The sequence below is a fragment of the Rattus norvegicus genome, chromosome 3 (genome assembly GCF_036323735.1).
Source record: "Rattus norvegicus strain BN/NHsdMcwi chromosome 3, GRCr8, whole genome shotgun sequence".
NCBI classification, from domain to species: domain Eukaryota; kingdom Metazoa; phylum Chordata; class Mammalia; order Rodentia; family Muridae; genus Rattus; species Rattus norvegicus.
In genome coordinates, this window is record NC_086021.1 from 64,850,426 (window position 1) to 64,864,880 (window position 14,455).

At 41.6% G+C, this 14,455-nt stretch overlaps 1 protein-coding gene across 48 annotated transcripts in view; it reads right to left on the bottom strand.

Annotated features, from left to right (window-relative positions):
* Baz2b (bromodomain adjacent to zinc finger domain, 2B) overlaps positions 1 to 14,455 on the bottom strand; it is a 241,564-nt gene that overhangs the window by 57,442 nt on the left and 169,667 nt on the right. For 31 of the 48 annotated variants that reach the window (XM_063284024.1, XM_063284046.1, XM_063284011.1 and 28 more), the window contains 5 exons: positions 11,045 to 11,245; positions 10,452 to 10,847; positions 4,172 to 4,772; positions 1,990 to 2,281; positions 617 to 673 (listed from right to left, as the gene is read on the bottom strand). In XM_063284024.1, the coding sequence (XP_063140094.1) occupies positions 617 to 673; positions 1,990 to 2,281; positions 4,172 to 4,772; positions 10,452 to 10,847; positions 11,045 to 11,245 (1,547 nt within the window). Of the gene's footprint in view, positions 1 to 616; positions 678 to 1,989; positions 2,282 to 4,171; positions 4,773 to 10,451; positions 10,848 to 11,044; positions 11,246 to 14,455 lie in introns of all 48 variants that reach the window. The other 17 variants (XM_063284041.1, XM_063284040.1, XM_063284038.1 and 14 more) reach the window with 2 other exon arrangements.

Genomic DNA, 14,455 nt, shown 5'->3' on the forward strand with positions numbered 1-14,455 from the left:
ACATTAAAAAAATAAAAACAAAAGTAAACTCACAATCATATAACTCAAATACATTCATTATTTAAATGAATTACATTTTCTATGCTAACTAATTAAAGACTTGGAAACATTTAACTGTCAAGTGTTACAGAAATCACAGCTGGAAGGAGATATTCCAGTAGTGTGAAAACGCACATCAATTGTATAAGAGTCGAAAGCTCCAAGTGTGGGGAGTACAGACATGCCTCTCTATGAAGACGCTATCTGAACGGTCACTCGTGCCTCTCTATGAAGACGCTATCTGAACGGTCACTCGTAACTAGAACCCATTTAACTCATCTCCCCTTGACTACTTCTGCTTTTATGACAACTTTCCCTGTCCTGTCTTTGTGTTGGTAGCTACTGGCACTACTGTTCCTGCTCTTTGACATGTGACTGGCTGCTGAGCCCTTCTGAGCCCTGCATCAACTTCATCACCTTTACTTTTACATTTACTTTCCCTTTTCTTGGAAGTCAACATTTTGCCCCCTGTTATATATAGCTCTTCTTTTCTAAGCAATAACTATGTGCGAGGTGAGAACAGAACATCAAGTCTGCAGACCGGACCACGGGACTAGGGAAAGCGCATGCTGCCTACCCGTAGTCCAGAGGAATGCGCAGCTCGTGGTCATCGGCCACTCTTCTTCGTTTGGACGTACCTTTAAGAAAAGTCAACCAGAACATGAAATGCTCAATGTACAAAGGACAGCTAGCTGTCTGATCGTTCAGAAATTGTTTTACAAATGTTTTAATGGTGAATTATTCGTGTATTTATGAAAATTGCATTATTTCTAGTTGTTTTCCTACTGAGCAGAGTAGTAGGATAAGTTTTTTTTCCCCTTCTGGCCTCTGACAGACACTGGGCTTTCTCTACAACAGTAACACAGCAGCTCCTCTCCTACTCACAGTTAGTAGGAAGCCGATAAGGAGGGAAAGGACAGCCGGCAGTTTTCAAAAACACACCCACTGTCTTATTTGGAAGTCTATGACTTTTCAGATAGTTGCTACAAATTTTAAAGGTTGGCTCAAATATTTAAAGACAATTTAATTTCTATGTGTCTATATATCCATGACCCAAAACAGTACCAGGCCTTTAATCAATCAATCAATCAATTAATGGATGAATTAAAACCGCAAAGGAGATGATCGTGGTTATATATGCATTTTAAAGGCAAAATATAGGTTTCACAAATATCAACATATATTAAATGAATAGGACATCATGCTTGTTTGTTGAAATAAAAGCAAAAATTAGAAAGTGCCAATCAGAGAAAAGTAAGTAAAACAGTAGCAAAATACTTTACTACACAAAGCCATACCTTCTTAGTTATTTAACGGGAGTATAGAGTATCAATATTGGATTGTTAAATGCAGGAACTTTTTCATGAAAATGCCTACAAGTTTTAAATAAATCAAACATGTAAAATGATCGTATGCTATTGACTAAGAATGTCATTCACTCAAAAAATGGAATCAGACTATATAGTGAGTGTGTAGGCATTTAATTGTCCAAGTAATTTCATATAAAGCACAGAAATTCAACTCTAAAATAAAGGATGAACATAGAAAAAGGATTAAAATCAAGAGGGATCATTAATTATAATCATAAAATAGATATTACAGGGGAAAATTAAAATATCAGGCAATGGATTAAATCTTTTAGAATACATGTTTCTTGGCCAAATTAAAATCTAGACATTGGTTAAGTGCACTGGCTGCTCTTCCAAAGGACCAGGGTTCAATTCTCAGCACCCACATGACAGCTTATAACTGTCTGTGACTCCAGTTCCAGGAGCAAAACACTAATGCACTTAAAAATAAGTAAATTATTTGGGGGCTGGGGAGATGGCTCGGTGGTTAAAATCTACACACAGTATATGATTACAACGAGATTGTCTCCAGAAACCTGGGCAAAGAGCAATCCTCGCTGCAGTCTGACTTTCACATTACATCGATAAGAATAAACTGTAGGTACCAGAGTGTGGACTTGAAGTGAGTGTGGAAGAAGAAGTGCCAAGAAAAGCAGGAGGCTGGGACTCAGAGCACAGGGCAGCAGGAGCAGAGCCTGGGGGGCCTCCTATGTGGAGGTTGTGAGGTGCTGAGTGCGCTGTGAGACTGGAGGGAGGGCTTTTGGCAGAGGAGCTTGTCTGAGTCAGGTTCACGGCAGGTTTCGCGCCTTCAGTGTCACTATCTGATTCCTCCTGGTCTTTCTCATCGTCGTCTTCTGAGCCTTCTGAATCTGATTCTGAATTACTATCTGATTCTGGGAAGTAAAGAAGCACTGGTATATTACAACTAGGTCATAACCAATCACAGGCAGTTTGTACCTAGGGGCGTATTCCAGAGCCACTGTTTGTGACTGCAGATTCAAAGAAGCAATTTCCTAAGAAGAAGTGCAAATATTACAATTACTGTCTTATAAGCTATTTGAGTAAAGTGTATGTAAACTACAGTTCCTCAAATCTCTCTTCAGACATCAGTTTTAACATTTAAATCATAAAAAGTCCCCACATGGTACTATTGATGTTTGAGTTCTGCTTAAGGCTTTCAGAATCACTTTATACTCAAACCCTGAGTAAAGGGACACTGGTGGGTCCCGGGTTACAGAGTCTCCCTCTCAGCTCCTGCCCCAAAACTACCGTCAACTTTCCATCTGGGATTCTGCATTAAAAATTTTTTTCCTAGGGAGTGGTTTTGTTCTGTCTTTTGCTTTCTTAGCTGTAGTTTTTCAATTCAGGTAAAGACTTCATCAGGCTTTGAAAGATTCACAAACTGCTCACAGAAATAACTGTGGTAAGACAAGAGACAAGCTGAGGGAGGCAGGCAGGTCTGTCCTGGCTGTGAAGTCTGTGAAGTTAATACACATGTTAGTTAGCACATAGTCCTCTAGACAGGAGACATACAAGACTGGATTAAATACTGGATGAACACAGACCTATACAGTAAAGATGCCCAGACAGCACCCATGGGACACTGTTTGGTCTGGCATTATTTCCCTCACTGGGGCTCAATAAAAGCTAGTTTTTAAAAAGTCCTGAATACAGAATTACAGAATTTTACATCATTAGAATGTTAAATTGTATAATGACTATTTTTCTATTCACATTAGTTACTAAAAAAATTCTGGTAGACCAGGAACAAATCCACATACAAACATAAATATATAAAACATTTATATAATTTCTATATTAATATTTTAAGTTATCTTTCATTTTATGAGTTTAAAAACATTGTTTATAAAACAAAACAAAACCACTAGAGCGTAAATGAAATCAAGGTACAAGATCATAACCCTATGTTACTTAATTAACTCTGAAATCAAAAGGGACTTAAGGTTTTGGTTCTTTGTAAATGATCATGGTGCAAAAATTTCCATTTTAATGATATCCGGTAATGTTTTAATAGGTAGCAGAACAAAACCCAAGAATATCTGGGCAGCACTAACTGGCTTTGGTAGGGGTAATGGAGAAAACTTAGGGGAAAGGGAAGGGACATGGGAAGAACGAGAAAGGGACAGGTATGTTCCAAACACATTGAATGAAATTCTAAAGAACTCATAATCCACCACTCACCCCCCATGCCGCCCCAGATAGGGTTTCTCTGTAAAGCCCTGGCTGTCCTGGAACTCACTGTGTAGACCAGGATGGTCTCGAACTCACAGAGATCCATTTGCTTTGCTTCCCAAGAGCTGGGATTAAAGGCATACGCTGCTACACATGGCTCAAAATTACTAGCTGTTGCTGTTGGTGTTATTGGTTTTTCAAGACAGAGTTTCTCAATCTCAAACTCAGAGACTGCCTATATGTTTCCAAAGTGCTGGGATTAAGAGCATGGGTCACCACCACTTGGTTTAAAATTGTTTTCGAAAAAAATAACAATTGTACTGCATAGGTGGTCACGATGAAATGAAAATTCAGCAATCTGATAAAACCGCTCGACTCATGCACCAGCACTTTACAATCAGCCATTCAATGCCAGGGGAACGGCAATCTGAGACTAACTTAGAATTTCAGTACCAATTAACTTTTATTTTTTATCAGCTGTAAGAAACAGTGAGTGACAGTGACTCCAAGTTTGGAAAGTGGGAAATTTTAGAAAACTTTCTGGTTCATATACTTAAAAACAAACTTTAAATTTTAAAGCAGAAAATAACCTGATTGACTGTCATCAGACTCGTCGTCTTCATCATCCTCTTCATCTTCCTCCTCCTCATCTTCCTCCTCATCCTCATTTGAATCCTCCGAGTCTTTACTACTGGGAATGTCTGAATCTGTTCCTCTAAACTGTTCCACCAACGACGTTGCCGGATGGGGGTGATGGTGCCCTTTCAGCGGGGCTGCGTCAGTGCTGACGCGCTTCTCCTTCCCGCTACTGTGCAGGATGGGTGAGGCGGAGGGCAGCGCAGGGGCCTGACTGCCAGGAGTTCTCCTCCCACCCGTGCTCAGATTGACAGGTGAGGAGAAGGGGGTGCTAGTGGAGACGTTCTCGTTAATCTTGCTCTGCATTTTCGTTTTGGTAGTTAGTGCTAACGGAGCTTCTTGAATGACGCTCTGAATGACTCCATTTGGTTGGTGATTCCCTAAAAGTGCATTTGTCAAAAATGGATTAGGGTGGTTGTTGTCTAGTGGTAGTTTTGGATGTGCTGGTGGACTAGAGGTTGCTTTCGTACTTGACAAAGCTGCAATAACCTTCTTCAGGCTCCTCCCCGACTCCTGTTTCTTTACTTGGGATGGGAATGTCTGCTTATATTGTTCCTGGTAAAACACAAGTTAAAAACAAAATGAGAAGGCCAGGAGACAAGACTGCTTCCGTGTGACAGATTCAGAACAGCTTTCCAGAGAAACTTACACCATGACGTACTGGCCGAGGGGGTGGGGGAAGGAACGTCAGCAATGGCAAGGGGCTGTCAGGCCTCGCTTAGACTTGGGTGTCCACACTCTCATTTGCTTTAACCACTCTAAACACGCAGACTTCTTGACTGTCCCCTCTCCTGACTGCTGCTCTCATTTTCACAGTAAACCAGTCCTGAGGCCCGAAAATTGTCCTCCCCTCCCCTCCAAAAGTGCAAAACAAAACCACAAAATCATCTAGTCTATTATTACACTGTCTTTGGATTCTTTCATGAAATATTGCTCAAATTTAGGACATGCTGTTAATTCGTCTTGTCCAACTCCCAATAAATACCATATACAAAAGTAAACTTTGTATGACATTAGTTTTCTTTGATTAGCTTCAGGGAGCTCTGTCAACCTTCCGAACTGTTACAGGCAAATCATTTCATGGCTCATCCGGACCTAGCTAAGCTTTCGAGCTGCTCCGGACAACTACTAAGGCCAGAGTCTCGTGGCACCTTCCTCCTCCCACATTTTGCTAGAATCATTTGTCTTCATGAACTGTTTCAGGAGCATGAAGTGCTGTCCATGCTTCAAGCTCTGACTCAGCAGTTTCCACATTCCTCTCAGACAGAAACGTTCCTCACCCCATTCCCGGAGGCGCTACCTGGCTGATACTCCATGATGAACTAGTTGTTTTGTTTGTTTTTTCCTTTGTTGAGACAGAGTTAGACTATGCTGGCCTTGAACTCCTGTTGGTTCTGCCTCCAATTCTCAAATTCTGGAATCACAGCATGTGTCCCAAACACTTGGTTCTCTATGTATAGTTTAGACAGGTCTGTGTGTATAATGATTTAAAGAGTTAAGTTTCCGAAGCAGAAATTCTCACTTATGATCTTCCAGAAACATTACTTAGAGCCCAGTTCTTGAAACACCCGAGACTAATAACACTAGATTATAAAACAAACTCTTAAGGGAGAAGAATTTTTTGTTTATTTCTTGCTTTTTTGAGATACAATCCTATTCTTGAGTCCAGGTCACCCTGGGTACATGATTATGCCAGGTTCCCCCAACACACGGTGATTTTCTTGTGTCAGCCTCAGATGACGTGAGAGACACGGGCCATCACATTCAGCTCATTTTCAAAGCAAAATTTTAAGGCACAGGGAGGCCAACTAGGAACTGGTGCTAAGCTAATGACTGAGTATCTCCAGCATGCACAAGGTGCTGGGGTCAATATCCAGCACAAGTAGAATACAATTACCTTGGGAAATTTTATAGACAATAAATTCACAAAATTTACTTCTATAAATAAAAATTAAAAAATAGATACTAAAAATCTGAAATAGTGCTTCAAGGGCACAGTGGTTAAGACCACTGGTCCTACACCCAGAGGACCTACTTTAATTTCCAGCAAACATATGGTGGCTCATAACTGTCCATAATTCAAGTACAGGGGTTCCCATAAACTCTTCTATTCTTCCTGGGTACCAGGCACACATGCAGTACACAGACATACGTAGAGAAAAAATACCCATTCACATATAATAAAAAATAATTAAATGTTTAAAAAGGAACTACTTGAAAATAAAAAAATATGTAGATTTTACTGTCATGATTGAGATAATATATAATGATTTAGAATTACTAAAATATATTTTTTAATTGGTTTTGTTTTTCAAGACGGGGTTTCTCAGTGTAGCCCTGGCTGTCCTATGACGGACTCTCTGTCGACCTGGCTGGCCTGAAACTATGGAAACCAGTCACCTCTGCCTCCCAATTTCTGGGAGGCCTGTGCCACCACTACCTGGCTTATTTTGTTACTTTCTAGAAAAGAGGCTGGAAAGATAACCCAGTGGTTAAGAGCTCTTGCAGAAGACAACGGGTCAGTTCCTAGAACCTATATGGTGGCTCTTAACCACCCACAACTGCAGTTCTAGGGGATCTGACTCCCCTCTTCTAATGCCTTGGGTATCAGGTAAACATGCAGTACATTCTAGCTCAGTACAGCCAAAACAGGCACACAGAGAAAAGTTATATCACTCAATAAACAAATGCTACCACATCCATACAAAAGTCAAACCACCAGGAAAGGGTTAGTTATTTACTCAATAGGTCCCTTTGCTGTATATACTATGATTCAGATAAAATACCTTTATAAATCTAAGATACAATTTTCTGACAGAAAACTCCACTGTGTTGCATCTCGTAGAATGTAGCTGGCATATAATAACCCTTTTACTAATATCTGATTCCTTCTAATACTGGCCTACATGGTTCAATGAAAAGAAAATCATACACTGTACATTCCTATTTTAATTTTCAGCAACTCTCCTTGCCGTAATTCTAAAGACTCTCATACCATAAGTTTATCTCCATGGGTTAAGAGAACAAACAATGATTACTGCATTTATCTCAAGGCTGCTGTCAGTTAATCTTAGGAATATATATGTTATCCCTTTTGATGTTAGGAAGGGTCTAAAAATAGTGTGTACAATTGCTGTTTTAAAGCATCAACTCCCCGCACGGCACACGGGAGAGACAGGCTGAGGTGTCGTCTACAATCAATGCCTTACTTCAACGCCCTTTGACTTAGTTTCAGCAAATGCAAAATAGAACTCCAGATCAGACTTGACTTACATAGGTCTATCAAATTCTACTCCATGTTTATATACATTGAATTTACACTTATTAATTGAAATCACATGTTGAAAATGTGAGCACTGAAGGAAGCAATGATCAAAATAAGTCAGAAGTCTATAGACTAAGGATAAGGCCAAAGAATCAACAGCAGGCAACACAGAACAAGTGACTGTTATAAAAATAAACAAAATCCATTATGTTATAAAGTGCTCTATAAAGAAAACTATTTCAAGGAAAGTATTGACAAAATGCTCTGTAACACAAAGTAAGACGTGTGGACGGCATCGTTTAGAGCTGAAGCTAATACAAATCTAATCGCACGGATGAGGAGATGACTAAGAACATTCAGTGGTTAAGGACACTTGCTGTTTCTGCAGAAAATGCAGACTTGCTTCCCAGCGTCCACATGTAGCTTACAACCATATGTGACTCCAGTTGCAGGGGATTAGATGCCTATGCAAGCACCAGACATAAACACACAAATACATGTCCACAGCACAGGCAAATACATACATGGCACTCATACATAAAGAAAAAAGTGTTTACTAACTACTTGCAATTAATTTTTATCATTTCAGTAACATGTATACTTCTGGAATGGTCTTTATACAGTAAAAACACAAATTTGTAATGAGAATGCTTGCTTTAAACTCCGTCAACTCTAAACTTTCATTTGATATAGCAATGGCAGGCGACTTTAACCTGAGTCTCACAGTTACTTCAGATGACTTAGTAGAGAAACAGGACGGTATGCACAGTGAGCCTAGCTTTAATTTATTGTTGAGAGAATATGTAATCTATTTAATAAATGGCTCCTCAGTAACCATACACTTGGTTTATTTTTGCATGTGATGTGTGTGTGTATGCATACATTTGTGCACTGCGGTATTACACAGGCCAGAGAAGGAAACTGAGTGAGATTCCTCTATTGTTTTACGCTTGATTCCTTTTTGACAGGATCCCTTGTTGAACCTGGAGCCAGACTACCAACTGGCAAGCTCAAGCAATCCTCCAGTCTCCAACCCCACCCCTACCCACCCCCACAGCGGAAGGGCTACTGGCTATAGGGACCAGGTCTGTAGGGTCAGGAATGCAAACTCAGCTGTCCCACTTGCATAACAAGTGGTTGGACCCACAGAGCCACCTCCCCAGGAGGGAATTATTTTATAGAATTATTTATAGCAACATTTAGGAAACCAAAAACAAATATTTATTAGGAATAAAAGTAACTCATTAGATAGCTGTGAATTCACTTATCTGAAAGTGAAATAATAATACATTAATGAAAGTTTAAAGTCAGACAGTATAATTCTTAACTTAGCTTGCTGCTAGGAAGCAAATCGTGTGATGCTGACGTGCTGTGTTTGAGGAGTATCTGGATCGCTGGTCATTCTTAGATTGGTGGCTACTGCATCTGGCTACACATGTCAATCACTAAGGAAGCTTTTAAGAAGCCACACACTGTTGTTGACCGCAAGAGATTCTGGTTTAATTTCTTTCACAAAATAGTTTCCTCAAACTTTCTCAGATGATCTAATGCATAATCTGGCTTCAGAATCTCAATGTTTACTCCGATCGTTTGTTTCTTTGATCTACTTCATGACATCATCAGAGGAGCTGACGGTAAAGGACATGGAGAAAATTTCCCTTCCCTTTCTTCTGAGAAGAGACTGCAGCTTGTCGTACTGTTAAAAATGAGGACCGTGGGCTGGTGCGGTGGCTGCCACTAAGCCTGACTGCCTGACTTTGATTCCCAGGACCTATATGGTAGGAGGAGAGAACTGGTCCCCACATGTTTTAGGGCTCATTGAGCATATATACAAACGGACGGACGGACGGACGGACACACGGACACACACACACACACACACACACACACACACACACACTCAACAAAACTGGAAACGAAGAAACGAGAAAGAGACAAGGATTCCAGTACCGTGTGGCCATCATTTGGATTCTAACTACATCACAAATGAACAGTGTGGTCCTGTGAGACTTGCTATAAAGAACTGAATGGTTAAATTAACTGAGTTATATAAGAATAACTCTATAGATCTCAAGTTTATCACTTGTAAATGGAGCTAATAGCATTAGTAACTCTAATATATGATAGTGGCTAATGAGTAAACGCAGGCTGGCACTTAAAAATCAATAGAGGGATGCAGAGACGGCTCGGGTGGCTTGCTCCGCAAATATGAAGAACTGAGGTCAAATCTCCAGAAGCTGCGTAGAAGGTTGGATACTGGAAAGTCAGAAGGTCAATCTTGAGAGGGCAGGGAGAGAGCTGCACTCACTGGGCTAGCCAGCTGCAGTTGCCAACCTAGCTCTAGACCCCATCTCCAATGAATGAAGCTCGATAGAGCGGGATATCTGCCTCCCTCTCTGAGTCACACTCATGCACTGAGGGAGTCACCTGCACAGCAAACACCCAAACCACAGACACAGAGAGTTACAAACCAAAAGCAACGGAAATGTAGGAATACACTGCCGTACCAATGATGAGAAGCATTTTTTATAAAAGATTTCTACATTTAACCATCCGTCAGTTCTAAGAGTAAAAGCGAATTATGTAAGAGTTAATTCCTTCAACACAGAACATAGTGTTAGTAAAATAAAGAGGCACTGATTTGTATAAAACATGCCTTCCTCAACTCTAATATACACTTACTGACTGAGTACAGGAGAGCATGGGGTGGAAGTGGGATACACAGTAGCCTTTCAAAAGCACAGAACACAGGTATGCATATGAGTGTCAAACCACAACACGCATTTCCAGAGCATGGAGGGACTGAACCAGGTCTCTCCACTGAGCTACATCCACAGCACACCGTCTTTTCTTCCTCTTCGCCAGCCCAGTGCCACGCTCCGTGTTTGAGCATGCGCTACACTGATCTACACCCTAGTCCCCCTTGTCTTCTAGCAGTAAAATTCTCATGTACATGATATTCAGCTTACCCGTTTGGATCGCAATTCACTGGTCAAAGAACTAGATTCTTCAGAGGTATTTTTATTCCCTGCTTTAAGTACATCAGGAGAAGGAACTACGAGTTTCCTGTAAGGTTCCTTTTTGGCTTGATTTACCAAAGACAAAGGTTTCACATTGGACACCAATCCCGTCGACTGTATTACACTGGTGTGTTTGGTCACAGACTCCTCCTTTGCCTGAGAGCTTTGGAAAATAAATGGAAGCTGCTGTGACAGAACCTGAGGCTGCTTCTGCTGGGACTGGAATGATGGGTGCGTCTGGGGCTCAGACACAGGAGGTAATGGCTGGTGTGTTCTTCTTTCCTGGGCTTTTTCACTTGCTTTCTGTCCATCTGTTTTGGGGTCTGAAATACCATGTAATAGCACCTGGAAATAAAAATTTTAAATACTTGAGAAAGTTCTGCTAATCACTAATGACAGATAACACAAAGCGTCCTGAGACATAACCAAATGCCTTAGAGGCAGTGTTCTGTATGGAAGGGCTGAGGGTGAAGAACAGGCACGAAGCAGAGAGAGGTCTCTAACTGCTCTGGCCCTGAGCTCTGCACGCGTGTGAAACGCACCTGGTTGTTACTTTTGTGTTGTGCTTCAGTCTCTGAGTCAGAATCATCGTCTTCACTCTCCTCAATACTTTGATCTTCCTCCTCTTCCTCTTCCAGATCGTCAGAGTCACTGCTGCTAATGCCTTCACTCGAGGTGTCTGACGATGTGCCTGAGTCACTATCACTGTTGCTAGAACTTTCCATAGCCTTCTTCCTTGGTTTCTAGAGAAAGAGACATTATGTATCAAGACTATCCTTTAAAATTAAATCCAGGCTTCAGTACAAGGCAAGCTCTTTTAGTTTACAAGTGATATCCTCAACACCAAAACACCACGTACAAAAGAGAAAGCATTTTTGTCAGGGTCATTGCTAGCTAGCTTATCTGGCAGGACATCATGAATATGAAGCGTAAGCCCCGACATGGGCAGTCACTGAACATATCCACCCTATTAGTCTGTTTAGAAAAATCTCAGGCGGGGAGTTTTCTAACCTGAGCAAAATCTCCCAAACTCTTCCACTTAAAACTAAATCAAAAAATTCTATTATGTTACTTAGTGTACACATTGTATTCTTATACATAAGGCATAATATACAGGTTGAACAGTGGACACTGGCACATGTAGACAGTAAGTAATTACTGTACAGATGTAGAGTTACATACACCACCTCAAACGGTACCACACTCAGCACTGCAGCTCACACAGCGGCACAGATTTGACACGGTAAGCAGAATAAGCAGACAGACCCTGGCCTAAGACCAGCCAAGGCCCCTTTCAGGTACCTACTGTAACCGTGTGCCACAATCTATCTCTGCATACGTGAAGCTCAGTCTGATGTGGAGAGAGGAGGGAGAGTCTTAGTATGAAAGCAAACAACAGCTCCCAGTTCTGAGTGACAGCCAGAGGACAAGGCAGACAGCAAAAGATTTAGGGAACAGTGGTGAGGAGTGGACTCCTTTACAAAAATATTTCATATCAACTCAGTACTCAGGAGGCAGAGGCAGGAGGATCTCTATTGGTTTCAGACTGTCCTAGTCTACATAGTAAATCCAGGCCAGCCAGGACTTCAGAGTGAACCTTGTCTTAGGGGGAAAAATTCACATAGGGAGAAAAAAACTATTTCTAAAATAGTCAAGGCTTTATTGGGAAAATTATCGAGAGCTGACAGAAAGGGATAATACGGTTCATGTGAACAAGAAGTCTTGTGTTTAAGAAATAGCCAGAAGGGATAGTGAAACAGTGTCTTCCACGCTTGCTTACAACAGCACGAGACCGCCTGAAGTGCGAGTCAGCAAAAGCTCCAGAAATGGCGGGGAAGGTGCTCCTGTAGACCAGGGCTACCTGAGAAGCTGCTGCGATTGATGGCCACGTGGAGAGGCAAAACCGCATGTCTTAGGGCTGCGGGCAGTGAGGGGTTACTCACGCTCCAATCGGTGATCACATGCTCATGTACATACAGGCAACGTGATATGGACTCGGTGGTAATGAGGAGGAGACAGAGGGGAAGGGGCGGGGGAGAGGCACATACCGAGAGGAGTACATGCACGCACACATCAGCAAGCACATGGAGTTGGGAGGGAGAAACTGAAGCAGGAAGGAATGGAGAAGATAGGCTGGATCCAAACACATTATAGGAATGTATACATTAAATGTTGAATAAAAAGGAATGAGTACTGTGTAAAAACATAACCATGAGGTGAACTGTGCAATGATAATACAAGCTGACTGGTGGGAAGACTGGAAGGAATGCTGAAAAGATACAGCAGCACAATGACCTGCAATTTACAGCCGGTCTCTACCATTCAGTAGCATTTACTGACAAAGAATGAAATATTGAAAAAGATAATAAATTACAAGTTTCAGTCCTCACATAAACATAGATTTCATGACCACTGGGACTGGGAACAAAAGACAGAAATACTCTTCTATAATCGAAAGCCAAAAACAGAAGCTGCAGTTTTGGCTGCCACAGACACGGCCTCCAACGGGGAACTAAACATCTTGTCATTCTCTGTGGCATCTGCCTCATCCTCTCTGGGGCGATGAAAAACTGACTCTGAATGGCGTGAGAATAGCGAGGAAAGAAAGACAAGGTGGAGGCCAAAGCGGAAGAGCACTGCTAATGTTCAATCTACTGTTTGGCAAGGATCAGCTCCTTTGCAGCCACTATCTGCTATGGACATCCCAGCACAGCAGCGAGTTGTGAGTCTGAGGTGAAAGGACCACTTCTTGCTCAACAGGGGCTAGGAAGCTGGCACGTGCGGCATCAACACAACCCAGCAGAGAGTTTCTGTCAACACTCACACTGTATGTGCACAAATTTATTTTTAAAGATAACAAGGGAATGGGGACTATACATCCTTTAGGTGCACTCCTGGTGGTGAAGCTTAAGGGTATACAAGAGTCCGTTCACAAACAAGGAGGGAGATCACCATTCATGAACAGCCAATGTGACTCTGATGAGCTGGCCAGTGCAGGGAGAACGACACTCTCCCACCCCAGGGAAGCTAGGAGACAAGAATGACAACTAGAGCAGCACTCAAGAAAGGGCAGAAGTAGGTTTGGATATCAACTATTTCATTTCCACAGCTCCTGGGATGTGGTGTGTGCTTTGCAATTAATTAGGTAACGTTGCCTTACTTTCATAAATACTGCTTTAAAATCATTTTGAGTTCATAAAAATGATAAAAGGAGAGACAACTAATTTTTATTCTATCTAATCTCAGAGTTTCTTAGAACTCTTGTGAACGTTCATTTTTCACTATATACTTTTTTTTTTCCAGTAACTAAACAAAGACATATTCAAGACTAGTAACTCCTAAATACAGGTTCTGAAATCTCTGGGGATTCAGGATATGAGAAAATTTGCTAGTGAGAACAGGAGACATGAATCAATATCGGGCTTATAAAATGGTTGTGAGTGTAAAGAACATTTACTAAACAGGAGCACTTACTCCAACACACACTAGAGGGGAAGGCAAGGATTTGGTTGCTGTCATCCGGTACCTGGTAAGCTGAGGCTCAGGGGAGTACAAGCACCCTTCTTCAGATGTAAGATTGGAACACTGCAGGAGAGGAGGGACAGCCATGGAGAAAGCCACTAACTGAAAATGTGCTGCACACAGTCAAGAGAAGGTCAGCCAGATCAGTTACAGCCCAGCGAACTAGGAAAGAGCGCCAGGAGACAGGGAAGGGTGGGACAGAACCTCTGCTCAGAGGGCTCTTGATGAGAGAGAGCAAAGGGCAAGTGCTCTTTATCCTGAGAGCAGCAGACACTGCTGGGAGGAGAGACGACATAGGACAGCCACAGAAATCTGCACTTTCATTTAAACATCCGTAAGTCCACAGCTCAGTACTATGAAGTAGATTCAGACTGGTACATAATTATCAGAATACACTTTCAGAATTCTTTTCATCTTGTAACAAAGAAACA